The sequence below is a fragment of the Perognathus longimembris genome, chromosome 13, assembly GCF_023159225.1.
Source record: "Perognathus longimembris pacificus isolate PPM17 chromosome 13, ASM2315922v1, whole genome shotgun sequence".
NCBI classification, from domain to species: Eukaryota; Metazoa; Chordata; class Mammalia; order Rodentia; family Heteromyidae; genus Perognathus; species Perognathus longimembris.
In genome coordinates, this window is record NC_063173.1 from 57,753,854 (window position 1) to 57,770,341 (window position 16,488).

Consider the following 16,488-nt stretch of genomic DNA (forward strand, 5'->3'; position numbering starts at 1 on the left):
CCCAGAAGCTCCCTAGAGTTTCTGGGTCTTCAACAAAGTGAATGGAAAAGAGAACCGGTGCCACCCAAGATCCTCTCTTGGAATCACCTTGCAGGTTGGGAGATGTGTCTTCCCCCGACTCCTCTGCGTAGTTGCAGAAAGCACATGCAGCACTTCCTGTCCTGCCAGCGGCCCTGCCCTTAGGAAAGGCCGTGGCATAGATGGAGGGAACCGAGCTTGGCTCCGGACGTCCTATCTGTGCCCCAGGGTGACCCCACAGTTCACGCTCCTCCTCCTCCTCCCCCCAGGGAGTGAGCCTCAGGTGCCCCTTGGGGAATGCAGAGGGCGTCATCAGGGCTCTCTAACCATCCGGGCAGGTGCACTCCAGGTGCGGCCACTTCCCTGAACACCTGCGATGCCTGTGTCCTTTCTCCACCACAGAACGGGAAGGCGCCCCATCTGCCCTGTCCCTCCCACAGAGGGTGGGTGGTTGGGGGCTGAGATGCCAAATTACCCACCTCTGGCCCAGCGGGGCCACTTCCGGGACACACACAAAGCAGCACCGGGTAAGAACGTTATTGCAGCATCGCATTTAATATCGCAGTGGTAAAAACAGTGTTTCCATCCAGATGGATCTAACTACAGCGCATTAACAGCAGTTATGGGAGCCCCATACAACTGGACCACCTTGAATTATAAAACAACCAAGGACAACCCTGATCATGGAAAAACCTCCAGGCATCTTCTAAAAGGCCAAGGTTAGCATCATACGTGGACCATGTATATACCCATGTGTATAGAAAATATATTGAAGCACTTTAAATTTGCATAAATAGTACTAGAAGGATTCATAAGTAACCGGGACATGGGTTGCTGGGGAATAAAAGAGAAACTTTAAAATACTTGAATGTTTTGACACAAAGTCTTGCTGTGTGGCCCATGGCTGGCCAGACCCCCCCCCCCCCGCCTCTGCTTCCTGAGTGCTGGGCTTACAGGCATGTCCTACCAAACCCGACTCCTTCTATCCTTTGTATTTCAAAATATGTACCTCAAGCAAGGACTATATAAACAAATATATAAATAAACTCGCGTCTTAGTCTCAATCAGTATACATTCCCTGCTCTCGTGCCTTCTCTTTGGTTTGTGCCTGCCTTTGCTGGCAGAAAACGCTTTTTCTGGAGGCCCTTCCACACACACACACACACACACACACACACACACACCGGTCTTTGGCACATTACACCTCTAAGCCCCCCACCTGGGATGGGACGGAAGGCCTCCGTGGCTTACCGCAAGGTGGCGCTGTCGGCTGCGCCTGTGGCCCTGTGGTGCCGGCCACAGGCCTCACCGGGACACCTGGGGTCAGGGTGTCCCCGCCTCCGCCAGGCACTCACTCCCCTCTCCACCCCGCCTCCAGCATCCCCCCCAAGAACTCTGCAACACTGGAAGACCAGGAGGGAGGAACTCACTCTAGCCCCATCACCTCCCTGTCACGTGGCCCATCAGAGCTTGGAAAGTGCCTCTCTGCTGGGGTCTCACGGAGGCGGATGGGGGGGGGGGGCATCTAGCTCTCCCATCTAGCTCTTCATTTCAGCCAAGAAACACTCGAGTCACTGGGAACAGTGCAGCCAGGGCTCGCGGAAAGGGCGGCCAAGGGCACAATGTGTCCATTCACACGCGCGGTCATCAGCCGGCCCACCAGGCACAGGAGAGGCCTTGCACAGCGCGGGCATGAGGGGCCTGTGCTCTGCTCTGGCGCTCCGCCCTGCCTGCACACCCCACTTTCCTTCAGCTCCCTCCCTGTCTGGCTGGCCTCCCCTGTCCAGGGGCTGTGACCCCTGACCTGGGGCTCTGGGCCCTCTGTTAGGGGAGCATGGGAGGAGGGCAAGGCGCCGCCCACCCTGAGCCGCAGGAGGGCCGTGGGGGCCCGAGCACAGCCTCCCACAACTGCTCCTCCTGAGCACCTGGGGGTCTGGCGCCCACTCAGCCCACCTCCTCCCCTAGCCTGTCAGTGCACTGTGCTGCTCCACGAGGCTGGGGGGCCCTGCAGTGGGCGGGAGCAGCCGGCAGCCGCTCGGGTGTCGCTAGTGGTGGAGCAGGGGAGTCCCCAGAGCCCCGGGCGACCCCTCTGCTCTGGGTCCCCCCTGCGTGGGGAGGGCTGCCAGGAAGCTGGGAGGACCACCAAGCACCCTCACAGAGGGGGGGAGGGCAAGGCGGCGGGGTGGGGCCGGCTCCCCACCCCTCAGGGGGCAGGGGATCAAACCAGCCAGCTTTCATACCAATATAGTTCTCTTTTAAATACACGTTCCCCAGGACAGAGCCGGGGGCCAGCTCCTGGCAGAAAGTGGGAATGTGAAACAAAATGGAATGGACTGGCAAGATGAGCCCCCACACTGTGCCGGGGGGGAGGGGGGTCCTGCAGGAGGGAGGGGGTGGCAGCTCCGTGGGGGGTGCACTTATTGCTAAGGAGGGACAGCCCCCCCCCCCCAGCGGTGAGGATTATTCCCGGCCGCCAGCACGAGGGGGCGGGGCGGGGCCGGGCGGCTCAGTAGCTGCTCTGGTGGCCGGTGAGGATGTAGAGGTTGCTGTGGGCCCCGGGGTTGTCGGTGGGGATGCTCTCCAGGATGATATCCCTGGCGGGGGAAGAGGCGCGTGGGTGAGCCAGGCGGGAGGCGCGAGGCCCAACCCGTCCTCCCCTGACCGCAGGGGGGGAGCGGAAAGGAGACCCAGCGACACCCCCACCTACCTGTGGGCCCCCAGCACTCGGAACACCCGCGTCTCATCCGTGATCTCCTGAGTCACCTGGAAGACAAGGGGCGCTGAAGCCACACACACACACACACACACCCCAACACATACCAACCCCCCGCCCCCAGCCCGGCCTACCTCGTTGGTGTCCAGGCTGCGGCCCTGCATGCCGTGGCTCCAGAAGGCCAGCACGCTGTCCTGCAGGCACACTGCGGCGGGAGAGGGGGCTCCGTCTGCCCAGCCCCTGCCAGGCCCCCCAAGCTCGCTCCCAGCCACAGGGGGCCTAGCTGGTTGTGGATGTCCAGGATGGCTCCCCGGGAGGGGTGGGGGGAGCTCCTCTTGCCCTCCAGCCGGCCTGGGCCACCTCAACCCCCCCCCCCCCGGCTCCCTTACCCACGGTCTCTATGGGGAAGTCAAAGGTCAGCTCGGGGGCCAGCGTGGCCGTGGGCTCGCCCTGCAGGTTGACGATCCTCACGCAGCCTGCACGGGGAGAGGCCCGGTGGGTGGGGGCAGCGCCACGCGGCTTCCCCCCACCCGCTCCCCACACGCGTGCATGCACACGCACACGCGTGTGCACGGGCCGCCGGGGTACTCACGTTCAAAGCTGACCAGAACAGTGTCCCTGTCCACCTGGATCACCTGTTGTGCAGAGCCTGGAATCCCCTCTGTGGGCAGAGCAAAGGGACCAGGCCTGACGGACCTCCCCCCCCCCCCGGGCCCCACCTCCAGCGTACGGGGGACCCTGGGGCAGCTGGGCCCCACACTGGCCCCTACCAGGAAACTCAGGCAGGGGAAAACGACCTCCCCTCGGGCTGAGTGGTACACATCTCCCAGGGAGGTGCGGGGGGGGGGGCTCCCCACTCCCCTTGTCAGCCTCAGTTTCCTCACGAGTGACCCGCGCGTACCACTGTGCATGTGGCAGCGCCGCTGTGGCGCTCAGGAACGAGATCCAGGCCGGGCGCAGGTGGCCCACGCCTGTCGTCCTAGCTACTCAGGAGGCGGACGTCAAAGGATCTCGGTTCAAAGCCCCCGGGGCAGGAAAGTCTGTGAGACTCATCTCCAATAAACCATGAAAAGCTAGAAGTACAGGGCTGGGCATATGGCCTAGTGGTAGAGTGCTTGCTTGTATATATGGGTTCAATTCCCCAGCGCCACATATAGAGAAAATGGCCAGGAGTGGCGCTGTGACTCAAGTGGCAGAGTGCTAGCCTTGAGCAAAAAGAAGCCAGGGACAGTGCTCAGGCCCTGAGTCCAAGGCCCAGGACTGGCACAAAACAAAACAAAGATACAAGTGGAGCTGTGGCTCATGTGGTAGAGCTCCAGTCGAGCAAATAAAGCTCAGGGACAACACCCAGGCCCTGGGAATGAGCACCAAAAACCAAGCCAAACCAAAACACCTCTCGTGAGCAAGGCTGCCATAGCCCAAGGCCTGGCGCCCGAGGCTGTCTCTGCCCTCGCCATCCCCGTCCTGCCATCACCCTGTCCCGCCGTCTCCACGCCAGAGTCCAGCTTCCCTGCCGCGCCTGAGCACTGGCGGCCAGAGTTTTCTTGGCTGTCAGGTGTTTGGTACAATAATTTTTTTCCTTTGTGTGTGTGTGTGTTTGTGAGAGAGTACACACACATGTGTGCACACGCTTGCTATTACTAAGGCTTGAGCTCAGGGCCTTACACTTTCAGCTTTTTCAACTGAGGCTGGGTTCTACCACATAAGCCATGTCTCCGGTTTGGGATTTTTGTTGGTTAACTACTGCTAAGACTCTCAGATTTGTCTGCCCGGGGGCTGGCTTGGAACCACGATCTTCAGCTCTCAGCCTCCTCAGTTGCTAGGGTAACTGGCCCCTGGTGCCCAGCTCCTTTCTGTCTGCGTTGCTCTAGCTGGCCTTCGCCTCCTGGATGTGAGCGATCCTGCCGGCTCCGCCTTCCCTGTAAGCTGGGGCTCCAGGCTGCACCCCCACACCAGGCCCGGTCTGGAGATCTTTCCAGATGAAGCTCACGGGAGGGAGGCTGAGAGTTGGAAACCCTCTCTGAAGCCATGGCTGGCGAGCCCAGCCCCTCACCCCGGCCCGGCCTCCCTGCTCACCGGGCGGGATGAGGATGTCGGGCGTCAGGCCGGCCTCCAGGGGCAGGACGTGGAACAGGACGCGGCAGCCGGGCCCCTCGGGGCCCTCGGCGCCCACGCACACCTGCGGCAGCTCCTTCCCGTCCAGCACCAGCGGCTCCAGCAGCCCGGCCGGGCTGGGCAGGGGGCTGGAGAAGTTCTGGAGGAGGGTGGGGTGGGAGGGGCACTTGGGTCTCCACGTCTGCCTGCCCCAGAGCCTGCGGCCTGCCCGGGGGAGGGGGGGTCCCCTGAATCTCACCTTCAGCAGCAGGAACTTCTGCAGGGGCTCGTACCACTGCAGCAGGAGCAGGCTGGTGGGCAGGGCGGCCAGCAGGAAGGTGCCGCCCGTGTAGGGGTTCCTCACTGAGGGAGAGGCAGGGGGTGGGCAGGGCGCTCGGCCCACGCCCCCCGCCCCCCCCCCGGGGCCCCGCTGGGCCAGCTCTTACCCACACGGCACTGCAGGCAGCCTTTGGTGTCTGGGATCTTGGTGGACAGGGCGAAGCGCCTGCAGGGGTGACAGGCAGGGTGGGAGCAGCTGGCAGCCAGAGCCCTGCGGGGCAGCCATCTTTGTCCCCCACACCAGCACCGTGGTGCCCTGTCACCGTGGCCACCATGAGGCTCTCCAGCCTGGGGTCCCGAGTCACACCCGGCACCCCGTGGCCCTGTGCAAGTCACTTCCCCTGTCCACGCCTCCATTTCCTCATCTGCAGGGCGAGGGCGGCTGCAGTGGCCGCTTCCCCGGCCACAGACGGGATGAGGCCAGTTCTTTACCCTCCCACCTGCTGGGAGTTCCTACAATTCTCCTCTGGGAGCTCAGGGCCCGGGGCTCACGCCCGGGGGCCCAGCTACCCAGGGAGGCTGGACGCTAGGATCCTGGCTCGAAGCCGGCCTGGGCAGGCAAATCTGGGAGGCCCTTGTCTGCTCTCCACCAGCAAAAAGCCAGAAGCGGAGCCGCGGCTCAAGCAGCAGAGCTCTAGCTCTGAGCGAAAGGTCCCGAGTTCAAGCTCCAGTAACGATACACAAAAACAAAACAAAAGCCGTTCTTGTCTAGGCCTAGCGGAGGGAGCGCGTGGAGTGGCAGCGGGCTCTGGCTGCCGGGCCGCGCCGGCCCATGTCACAGAGGGCCACCGGCCCTGGGGGACGCAGGCTTCCGACAGCAGCGGTCCACCTCAGCCACCGTGCTCCGGAGGGGACTGCAGGCCTGCAGGGCCGGTGGCCGGCCTCGGGGCTCCCCCCCGGGGCCCTCTGCGCCTGGTGTTCTCTAGGGAACAGGGCTGTGTGCTGGTGCGAACGCTCCAGTGACTCAGGCCCTGTCTGTACTTCTGCCAAGACGGGCCCCTGGGAGGAAGCCGGCGTCTGCCCCTCTCTGCCCTCTGCCCTCCTTCTTCCTCCCTCTCCTCCCAGCTGGCCTCCGGGTAGGACAGTGGCACATAGTTTGGCATGTGGCTTTGTAGTTGGTTCTTCCTCTCAGTAATTCACGTTTTCCCTTCTTTACGTTTGAAGTGCACCCTGTGACTCTGACCTTCCAGACACGGGCCCCCGGCCGCGGTGACTCACCCGGGGCTCAGGAAGCCTGGAGGGCCCTGGATGCCAGGAGCAGGGCCGCCCTGGGCATGGGCGGCCCGCCCTCCCCGTGGGTCCCCTGCCTCCACACACACCCCCGCCCCACATCTGGTCATGGCATCCGAGCCCACAGCCAGCCTCTCCTCGGAGCCTCCGACCCCTCTGGAGGAGCATGGATGGAGGTCCCCTTGGGGGCCGGGAAGGTGGCTCAGCGGTAGAGCGCTCGCCTTGCATGCACAAAGCCCCGGGATCGATTCCTCAGCACCACGTAGGCGGAAAAGGCCAGAAGTCACACTGTGGCTCAAGTGGTAGAGTGCTAGCCTTCAGCACAAAGAGGCTCAGAGCCCAGGCCCTGAGTTCAAGCCTGTTGTCCCAGCTGTTTAGGAGGCTGAGATCTGAAGCTCGAGGTTTGAAGCCAGCCCAGGCAGCAAAGTCCATGAGATTCTTATCTCCAATTAACCACCAAAAAAACCAGTAGTGGAGCTGTGGCTCAAGTGGAAGTGTGCTAGCTTCAAGCAAAAACCTTAGGGACAGTTCAAGCTACAGAGCTAACACACACACACACACACACACACACACACACACACACACACGATGGCTCATATTTGTAATATCAGCTACTTAAGAGGCTGAGACCTAGAGAATCTAGAGTTTGAAGCCATGAGTTTAAGTCCCGGGATTAACAAAAACATAAAAACCAAATAACAAAAATCATAGCCGGGCACTGGTAGCTCACACCTGTAAATCCTAGCCACTCAGGATGCTGAGAGCTGAGGATAGCGGTTCAAAGCCAGCCCGGGCAGGAAAGTCTGTACGACTCTAACCTCCAAGTAACCCCCAGAAAACCATAAATGGAGCTGTGGCTCAAAGTGGTAGAGTGCTAGCCTTGAACAAGAAGAGCTCAGGGACAGTGCTCAGGCCCTGAGTTCGAGCCCCATCACCAAGCAAAAAAATACTGACCGTCTTGGCCTTGCATCTTCCGACAGCACTTACCTGGCAAGTATGAGGCCCTGTGTGTGCCAGAGCTGGGACTTCAGCTCAGGGCCCGGAAACTGTCCCTTAGTTGTTTTTTTGCCAGTCCTGGGGCTTGAACTCAGGGCCTGAGTACACCGTCCCTGGCTTCTTTTTTGCTCAAGGCTAGCACTCTGCCACTTTAGCCACAGTGCTACTTCTGGCTTCTTCTGTGTCTGTGGCACTGAGGAATCGAACCCAAGGCTTCATGCATGCTAGGCAAGCGCTCTACCACATTCCCAGCCCTAGTTTTTGTTTTGTTTTTGCTCAAGGCTAGGCGTCTACCATTAGAGGCATACTTCCACTTGACTTTTTTTGGGTAGTTTATTGGAGATCAGAGTCTCATGGATTTCCTGCCTGGCTGGCTTTGAACCTCAGTCCTCAGATCACAGCCTCCTGAGTAGCTGGGATCACAGACGTGAGCCTCAGGCGCCTGGCACAAAAAAAAAACATGTTCCTTCAGCAATATGGAGTTGGGCTCCCCGGGCTCTGGCTCTACCTCTAGCTGATGACAGCTCCATCCTTCCCAAGGCCCGGGTAGGGCCTGGCCACAGCCCTGCCACACCCTCCTCCCGGTCCACTGCCTATCATCAGGAAATCCTGCTGGCTCCACTTGCAAAACAGAACCAGACTTGGACCAGCTTTCACTTCCTCCATTGCTGTCCCAGCCCTTGGGAACACTGCTTTCCCACCCCACCGCTGCAGTGCCACCCCATTTCCACCCTAGGTGACGCCGAAGGCCTCCCCGCTCCATCTCCTCCACCACCCTGGCTTCGCTGCTGCTGCTCAAGGAGGCCCAGCTGGGCTTTCGGCCCCACAGCCTTTGTGCTGGCTCAGCCTTCCGCCCGATGGCCTTTCCCACAGATCCACAGGATTAGTCTTTTGTGGTTGCTGCACTGCTGGGGATAGAACCCCAGGCTTCACCCACACAACAGCCAAGAGCTCTGCCGCTGAGCTACACCCCGGCTCTAGTCTAAAGTCCCGCTCAGAACGGCCCTTTCCCAGCAAAGGCTTCCTGAACGCCCCCCCCCCCCTTGACATCCCCGTGGCTGGATGACCTCGAGCTGTCGCCACCAAACAGCTATCCTGACCCGGCTCGGCACTGCCCGCCTCTCCTAGCAAGGCAAAGGATGCCACGGCGAGAAGCAGGGCCTAGCTCAGCCCCAGGACCCCGCTAAGAACCTTCTGGACTCTGCCGTCAGCTGAGGGACCAAGCGCTCTCCCCACTATGGACGGTGCCCGACAAACCCTGGGACACACTCAGGGCTACTTCTGCTGCAAGCTAAGCCCGCCCCTCTCAGCCCGTTCCCTGGCCTTGTCGGTCCACTCTCAGTCTAGACCCACTCGCTGGGTTGGAACTACAGGTCGCCTCACTTGTGCTGTCATTTAAGAAGAAAGTCCGTTAAACCCAGACATGCAGGCCAGCTCCTGCCCGGGCTACGGCACCTGGATCCCACTGAGCCCGAGGTTGAGCTGCCCCTGAGCCTTCAGCTGCATGGAACACCCAACTCGCTTCTCGGCTTAAGCCAGTGAGTTGTGGTTTGTGTGTGTTGAGGAGTGGGGGTGGGTGGGGACTGGGTCTTTTTTAGGTAGCCCAGGCTAGCCTAGGACTTCAGCCCCCCAAGTGCTAGGCTGACGGGCCTGCAGCACCACTCCCGGCTCTTGGCTAGTCAGTTGAAATCACCTTCAATAGGGAGAATCCTGACTGGCACTCAGATCGATCTTTTCAAAACGCTGACGGTGCTGCCGCCCATTGGACAAAGCCCAGATCTGGGGCTTGGTGGCGGCGGGGGCGGCGGCGGTGACAGGGGCAGCAGCAGCCCCGCGGCCCGTGCGGCCTCCTCAGCCTCAGCCAAACACCATGGAGGTCCGGCCCCCACCTCCGCTCTTTCCTCTCTGCTCCCCCTCTCTGCAGCCTCTGCCCCCCAAGGATCTCCGGGCGGACACACCTCGGCACCAGGCGGGGACTGTCTTGCCCCTGATTCTCCAACAGAGGACTCACTGGATTCACAAAGTACTGGGCCCAGCACTGCCCAGTGCTGTGCTAAGTGCTGTCAGGAAGCCCAGGAGCCAAGGCTCTCGAGGAGGAGGCAACGCCCCAGGCCCGGCTCCGCCCGCGCCCCTACCTGGGGATGATGCGCTGGGTGAGGCGGTTCGTGGGGATGGAGAGAGGTGCCTGGTGCTGCAGTCTCCGCTGCTCGAACAGGCCCGGAAGGTCATGCGCCCAGATGTGTGTGGATTTCCCTGCCAGGAACAAGGCACAAGGTGGGGGTGGGGAGGGCTTGTGGGGGGGGGGCCTTAGGGGGAGTTCAGGGCACCAGGGGTGCAGCCGCCGCCCCGCCTCCTACCTGAGAGTGACAGCAGCACGTTGTTGACGCAGTAGAGCCAGGCGCAGCGGTGTGAGATGAGCTGGGGGCAGAGGGACAGGTCTCGGTGCCCGTCCCCCCCCCCCCCCCCCCCGCGCCTCTGCCCTCCCCTGGGGCCAGCAGCCTCACCTTCTCCAGGGTGTCCTCGTGCAGCTCGTGCAGGTTGAGCGTGTAGATGCCCTCCTCAGCGCCCACCACCAGGAACTGGTCTGAAGATGCAAGCACAGGGTCAGAGGTCAGCGCCCACCCTGGCGCTCACCCCCCCTCCAGCCCCCCAAGCCCCAGCCCTCGAGCCCTGGCTGCTGCATCCTCCGGCCAACCTCGAGTGGCAGGGTGGACCCAGGTGACAGCGGCGTGGATCCGGAGGGGACAGCCATTGAAGACCTTGGAGAAGCAAGCCCCCATCTGTGGAGGGAGCGAGGGGCTGAGAGGGGTCCGTGGCGGTTGGGTGGGCGTGGGGGGGTGGGGGGGCAGCAGGGAAGCTGGGCGGTAGGGGGGGAGCCCAGGCCAACACTTACATGCACCTTGGGGGTTGGAGGGAGCCCGTGGCAGGATGAGCGCTAGGAGGGAAGATAGGAGTTAGTGGGGGGGGGAACCCCACAGCTCACCACCTGCTGTCCACCCCCCCACTTCCGGCCCCTCACCTCAGGGTCTCCCCGCTGCTTCATGGTGGTCCAGGCGGTGGGCAGCGCGGAGGGGCTGCCAAGGTCTGGGGGCGGTGGGGGCAGGGCGCCTGCAGGCAGAGGCCGAGGTGACTTCCCGCCCCAGCCCCCACCCCAGGCTCCCCCTCCCCCCCCCCACCAAGCCTGGGGCTCACCTGGAGAGCTGGAGAGGGCCCCCTCGGCTGGCTCACCGGGGGACGGCCCCGAGAAAGGGGCACGCTTGATGGTGCCCATGGTGTCATCCGGGGAGTCCTGGAAAGAGGCCGGGGCTGTTAGCAGAAGCCCCTGCCACCCGCGGGCGCTTTTGCCCCCCCCCCCCCCAGCGGCAGCACCTGGAGATCCGAGGCCGGCCCGATGGTCAGGCTCCTGCGGGAGACAGGGGAGCGGGAGGACCGTCCTGAAATGGGATTGGCTCCCGGGCCTGGAGGCCCCGCCCCCAGCATCCCCTGGGCCTGGAGGCCCCGCCCCCAGCATCCCCCTGGGCCTGGAGGCCCCGCCCCCCAGCATCCCCCGGGCCTGGAGGCCCCGCCCCCCAGCATCCCCTCACCCCTCACCTTTCCTCCAGCGCCTCCTGGACGGACTGCAGCAGGCTCCTGGGCGACAGGGAAGGGCAGAGGTGGGCCTCTCCACGGCCCCCACGCAGACCCTCCGCTCTCCTCCCTCACTTACCCGCTCAGCTCCTCCTTCCCCAGCAGCGTCCACTCCTCCTCCCACTGGAGGAAACCAAGGCAGAGGCACGGGGAGAGAGGCAGAGAGGAAAGCCGTGAGAGAGGCCAAGAGGAGGCGGCAGGAGAGCCACATCACGGCCACCAATGGGATGGATGGTCGCGGTCAGAAGGCTCAGGCAGGAGGTTCCCCAGCTCCAGGCTAGCCTGGGCCATGGAACCCGACTCCCATCTCAGAACGAAACCAAACAAGGGCCCGGGACTGGTGGCGCACGCCTGCACCCCTAGCTATACAGAAGGCAAGATGGCAGGAGAGAGGGGCAGACGGGAAGATGGGCAACGCACTGGTAAGTAGCACCGTTGGCCAGGCAGAGAGATATGGCTGGAAGAGCAGAGGGGAGGTCAGACCTGTGTGGGCAAAGTCAATCGTGTGTGTGTGTGTGTGTGTGTGTGTGTACGTGCATACTGGGGTATGAATCAGCGTGCTGTCCTGAGATTGTTTTTTTCCTCAACACTGGCACTCAACCACTTGAGCCATACCCCCACGTCTGGTTTTTTGGTGGTTAATTGGAGATAAGAGTCTCATGGACTTTCCTGCCTGAGCAGGCTTGGCACGGCTGTGATCCTGTCTCAGCTAGGATTACAAGTGTGAGCCACCGGGTCCCTAGCTTTTTCCTTTTTTTTTGGTGGTGGTACTGGGGATTAAACACAAGACCTCAGACCTGCTCTATCACTTGAGCCATACCCCTCCCCTAGCCCTAGGCCCATCTCCTCGTCACTGTCTAAAGGAAAGTGGCCCACAATGGAGCCATTAGCTGCAGATTTGTGGGTGGTACAGGCAGCCCCTGTCTGAAAGCAGTCTCCTTTTTCAAATTTTTTCTTTCTTTTTCTTAGTCGTGGGGCTTGAACTCTGGGCCTGGGTGCCGTCCCTGAGCTCATCAGCTCGACTCTAGCGCTCTACCACTTGAGCCACAGAGCCACTTCCAATTTTCTGGTGGTTAATTACAGATAAGAGTCTCATGGATTTTCCTGCCCTGGCAGGCTTTTGGACTGTGATGCTTAGATCTCAGCCTCCAGAGTAGCTAGGATTACAATAGGTGTGAGCCATCTGAGCCCGGCTGAAAGCAGTCTCTCACACCAGAGCCCCCTCCTCCCCCCCCCCCCCATGGCCTACCGCTCGGCCCTCACCGGCTCATTGAGTGGATCCGTTTCCTTCCTGCGAGGAGCGCCAAATTTCACCTGGTGAACTGGGAGAGTCCAGAGTACAGGGTTAGGAGGATGGAGTCTCAGGACCAACCCCCCAAACAAACCCCCCCCCCACACACACATCCTGACACGGGTGCAGACATAGCACACATCCCCCTCATCCCCGTGCAAAAAGCAGGAAGACTCACACTGGATCTCGGAGGGGGTCCTCTCGGCCTGGCCGTGCTGGCCCCGGGAGTGAATGGTGTCTGGAAACACGTCGTAAGTCTAAGGAGGAAAAGCAGCGCACTGGCATCCAGCGCCCACCTCCTGCCAGGAATTCTGCGAGGGCACACACACGGGGTGTTTGGTTTTTGCGAAAACCTCTGAGGTTACTGTGAGAGAAAACGGACGCCCTCACGTGTCACAGAGGGGCCAACTGGGCGCAGAGAGGTAAAGTGACACCGAAAGCAAGACGGCACCGCCATGGCCCTCCAGCCTGCGCTCAAGAGTGGGAACCCATCAACGGGGAAGCAAGACCCAGCGGGAAGATCCCCGATGGACAAACTCTCTGTGTTGGAATTACTGTGACTTTGGGCCGGCACCAGAGGCTCACACCTGTAACGCTAGCTACTCGGAGATCGGAGGACGGCAGTTCAAAGCCAGCCCGGGCAGGAAGGTCTGTGAGACCCATCTCCAACGAGCCAGCAAGAGGCTGAGGGTGGAGCTGTGGCTCAAGAACCAGCTTGAATGAACGAGCTAAAGGGCAGCGCCCAGGCCCTGAGTTCAAGCCCTAGTCCTGGGGGGCCCCTGGCCAGCATGTCTTTTGGCTCCTCCCAGACAGACGCTCCGCCCCTCCCGCTTCTCGCTTACCTCCAGCTCACAGTCTTCAGGGGAGGGGGTTCCCAGGTGCGGGTCACTGGCCTTGTCGAGGAGCTGGGTGAGGAGGGCCCGGGGGAGCTGCTGGGTTGTGAATGGGTGCTGGGGGAGCGAGGGGGGCTCAGGTCGGCCTTGGCCTCCGGGCCTGAGTGCACCGAGCCCCAGGCCCGCCCGCCTCCCACCTGCAGAAGCCTCTCGGCGGTCGGCCTCTTCTTGGGATTCTTGGTCAGTGCCAGCTTGAGGAAGTGGTGGAAGTTCTGGGTCCTGGTGGGTACGAGAGCCCCCCACCCGGCAGGAGGTGAGGCCCCCGTGCGGGGGGCCATCCTGCCGGTCACTCCATCCCTGCTCCGGAAGCTTCCAGAACCCAGCTGGGCCGGCTCAGCAAGGAACCACCAGGGCAGGACGGGGACTGCACACGGCCCCGTCACCAGCCATCTGCCCTTCTCTCCCGTCCGCACCAGGGGGTCAGCCAGCACGCGCCCTCCCCCCCTCCCCCCCACCGAGGAGGAGCCTGCCTGGAAAAGGCGGCTCAGCACAGGGGGGGCCTCACCAGCGCGCCTTGTCCCTCAGCTTGGGTGGCTGGAAGCTGCTCTTTGACATGAGCATCAAGGCCCTGGGGGAGGGCGTGAGGTCAGAGGTCAGGGGTCAAGGGTCGGCAGGGCCAGCGCGGGGCGAGGGGGGCGGGCTGGGCTGACCTCATGGGGTGCAGGTGGAAGAGAGGCGGCTGCAGCTCGGCCAGCTCGATGGCGGTGATGCCCAGGGCCCACACGTCGCACAGCTCGTTGTAGCCGCCCTTGCGCTCCACGGCGGCCACCTCGGGGGCCATCCTGGCAGCGGGGCGTCACGGTGGGGGGGCGTCGGCCGGGGGCCCCCACCCGAGGCCCCCCCGCTCCTCTGCCCCCGGCCCCAGCCTCACCAGTATGGAGTCCCGATGAACGATTTCCTCTTGGCCACAGATGCCGTCAGCTCCCCAGACACCCCGAAGTCAGCTGCAGGAACAAGAGCAGCGCTCGCCAGATCTGTGGCTCTGCCCGCCACCCCCGCCACCCCCGGGGCTCAGGGTGATCTGGAAGGGCTCCGAGGGGCAGGGGGCCAGGGCCGGCCCCAGCTGTCCCCCGCCTGGCCAGGTCCCTTTCCTGGAAGGGACCAACCGTCCTCTATCCCTGACCCAGTGAGGGCCTGGTTCCCAAGCCAGAACCCCAGCCAGGGCCAACCACAGCCAGCAGCCAGCAGGAGGGGGGCAGGCCGCAGTAACTAACTGGGGAAACTGAGGCCGGAGCAGTGAAGTGACTAACCCCAGGGCACCGGGCACTCTCCCCAGAACCCTCACCCGGAGCGTGTCCCCAGGTACTGACCCAGCTTGACATCGCCCTGGAGAGTGAGAAGAAGGTTCGCTCCCTGTGGGAAATGGAGGAGAGGTTGGGTCGGCCGTCCCCAGCCTGGGGCTCCCTCACCCACGCCTGAGCAGGCCCCGACCTACCTTGATGTCCCGGTGGATCTTCCCTTGGGAATGCAGGTGGTGGAGGCCCTGAGGGCAGAGAGGAGTCCCTGGGGGCAGCCACCTGGCCCCTATCCTCTCACTGAACCCCTGCTCAGGGACCAGGGCCCCCCACCCAAGCCACTTCTTCCTCCCCTCTCCCCAAACAGGAAGTGACTGAGCCAAGAGGGAAATGGGCTGCTTCCGGCAACAGGGCTGGGGCCCCTTCCCCTCCAGGACCCGTAGCCCCCTGGGCCAGCCCCGTCTGGAGCACCCCGCCCCCACCCCCACCCCACGGGCAGCTGGGATCCCGACCCACAGCTCCTGGGGAGCCTAGAGGGCGCCTGATGGGCCCAGCTACCTTCAGTGCCTCCCGGCAGACATAGGCGATCTGCCGTTCCTCCAGGGGCCCGGTGGCTGAAATGGAAAGGGCGAGGGTGGCGCGGGGGTCTGAGATACCCAAGCCCTCCCTGCCACCCTAGGTTGGGGGCACAGACGCGGCACTTTTAAAGGAAAGGGGTGTTAGATACAATCCCTCTCTCTACGTGGGGTGGAATTCTAAGCCCAGAGAAGGACAGCTTTCACTCAAGGTCACACAGCCAGGCAGGAGTGGAGAGGAGCCCAAGTCCGGCCTGGCTCCCCGGCTGCTCCCAGGCTGCTCCCGGGCTGGGTGAAGGGGGAAAGGCCGTAGCCCTCTGGGGGGCGCACCGTGATAGATCTCCTGCAGGGACCCCCCTCCGCAGAACTCCATGCAGATCCACAGGCGGTCGTTCCTGGGGAGGAGACACAGGGCTGGGGTGGGCACCCGGGCCGCGGGGGCCGCAGCGGGGGGGGGGGGGGTGGACGGGCGGGGCGGACAGCCTCACCTGAGGTAGCTGCCGATGTAGGCCACCACGTTGGGGTGGCGGCATTCGCGCAGGATGGTGATTTCCTGCTGGAGGGAGCTGATGTCGTCCCCTGGGGAGCACGGGGACACGGGGGGAGGGGGCGGGTGACTCGGAGGCCCCTCGCCAGGATGGGCGTCGGGGGCCTCTCTGCAGACCCGACAGGTGACAGGCGGGCTCCCGCCGGGGCCTCTCCGCCCGCGCCCGCCCGCGCGCCCGCGCTCCCCCGGACGCCGCCGAGGCCCCGCCCGGCCTCACCTGGGTCCAGCTTGACGATCTTCACCGCGGCCAGCTCCGAGGTGGCGGTGTCGCGGGCCTGCGGGGCGGGGGGCGAGGGTGAGGCGGGCGGGGCGCCCCCCCACCCCCGCGCGGCCGGGCGCGGCCCCCGCCCCCCGGCCCCGCGCGCCCGCCCGCCGCCCGCCCGCGCACCTTGTAGACGTCGCCATAGGTCCCGGCCCCCACGCGCTGCAGCAGCTCGAAGCGATCCCGCGGGTCCTGCAGCGACACGTCCCGCAGCAGCGCCATGGCCCGGCGCCGGGCGGCCCGGCTGGCGCGAGCTGCGGAGCCGGCGCGGGCGGCGCGGGGCGGCGAGCGGGGCGGGGCGGGCGGCCGCCGAGGCCGCGAGGGCGGGGCCGGGGCCCCGGGGCGGGGCCGGGCGAGGACGCCCCGCCGCCGGGCCGGGCGGAGGGCCCCGGGAGCGGGCTCGGGGAGAACGGGGCCGGGCGGAGGGCCCCGGGAGCGGGCTCGGGGAGAACGGGGCCGGGCGGAGGGCCCCGGGAGCGGGCTCGGGGAGAACGGGGCCGGGCGGAGGGCCCCGGGAGCGGGCTCGGGGAGAACGGGGCCGGGCGGAGGGCCCGGGAGCGGGCTCGGGGCGGCGTGGCCGGGCGGAGGCGTCCCAGGAGCGGGCTCGGGGCGGCGGGGCCGGGCGGAGGCGTCCCGGGAGCGGGCTCGGGGCGGCGGGGCCGGGCGGA

At 64.0% G+C, this 16,488-nt stretch overlaps 1 protein-coding gene across 4 annotated transcripts; it reads right to left on the reverse strand.

Annotated features, from left to right (window-relative positions):
* Window positions 1–1,916: 1,916 nt before the first annotated feature.
* Window positions 1,917–16,073, reverse strand: Map4k2 (mitogen-activated protein kinase kinase kinase kinase 2). 4 transcript variants are annotated; one of them, XM_048361180.1, is made up of 32 exons: window positions 15,947–16,073; window positions 15,776–15,833; window positions 15,500–15,590; window positions 15,342–15,406; window positions 14,995–15,050; window positions 14,637–14,684; window positions 14,512–14,527; window positions 14,073–14,145; window positions 13,852–13,983; window positions 13,707–13,769; window positions 13,339–13,420; window positions 13,151–13,258; window positions 12,487–12,565; window positions 12,281–12,339; window positions 11,097–11,140; window positions 10,982–11,020; window positions 10,760–10,793; window positions 10,583–10,679; window positions 10,410–10,498; window positions 10,284–10,325; window positions 10,086–10,170; window positions 9,895–9,974; window positions 9,748–9,808; window positions 9,526–9,643; window positions 5,272–5,330; window positions 5,085–5,188; window positions 4,808–4,985; window positions 3,324–3,392; window positions 3,121–3,207; window positions 2,866–2,936; window positions 2,726–2,781; window positions 1,917–2,612 (listed from the first exon to the last, which is right to left on the reverse strand). In XM_048361180.1, exons 1-32 carry the CDS (start codon window positions 16,040–16,042, stop codon window positions 2,525–2,527), a joined length of 2,427 nt encoding a protein of 808 aa, XP_048217137.1. In that variant the 5' UTR covers window positions 16,043–16,073; the 3' UTR covers window positions 1,917–2,524. The 4 variants fall into 4 exon arrangements, with proteins under 4 accessions (XP_048217137.1, XP_048217136.1, XP_048217138.1 ...); XM_048361179.1 differs by having other exon boundaries at window positions 14,512–14,554; XM_048361181.1 differs by lacking the exons at window positions 15,342–15,406; window positions 15,500–15,590; window positions 15,776–15,833; window positions 15,947–16,073 and having other exon boundaries at window positions 14,487–14,554; window positions 14,995–15,055.
* Window positions 16,074–16,488: the final 415 nt, after the last annotated feature.

What these genes read in the sequence shown, in the direction of transcription:
- Map4k2 (XM_048361179.1), bottom strand. Translation starts at nt 16,042, where the DNA reads ATGGCGCTGCTGCGGGACGTGTCGCTGCAGGACCCGCGGGATCGCTTC. An exon ending in CAGGAGGCGCTGGAGGAAAG is followed by an intron (nt 10,794 to 10,981) that starts GTGAGGGGTGAG and finishes TGTCTCCCGCAG; the next exon opens with GAGCCTGACCATCGGGCCGG. An exon ending in ACGAGGACACCCTGGAGAAG is followed by an intron (nt 9,809 to 9,894) that starts GTGAGGCTGCTG and finishes CTCTGCCCCCAG; the next exon opens with CTCATCTCACACCGCTGCGC.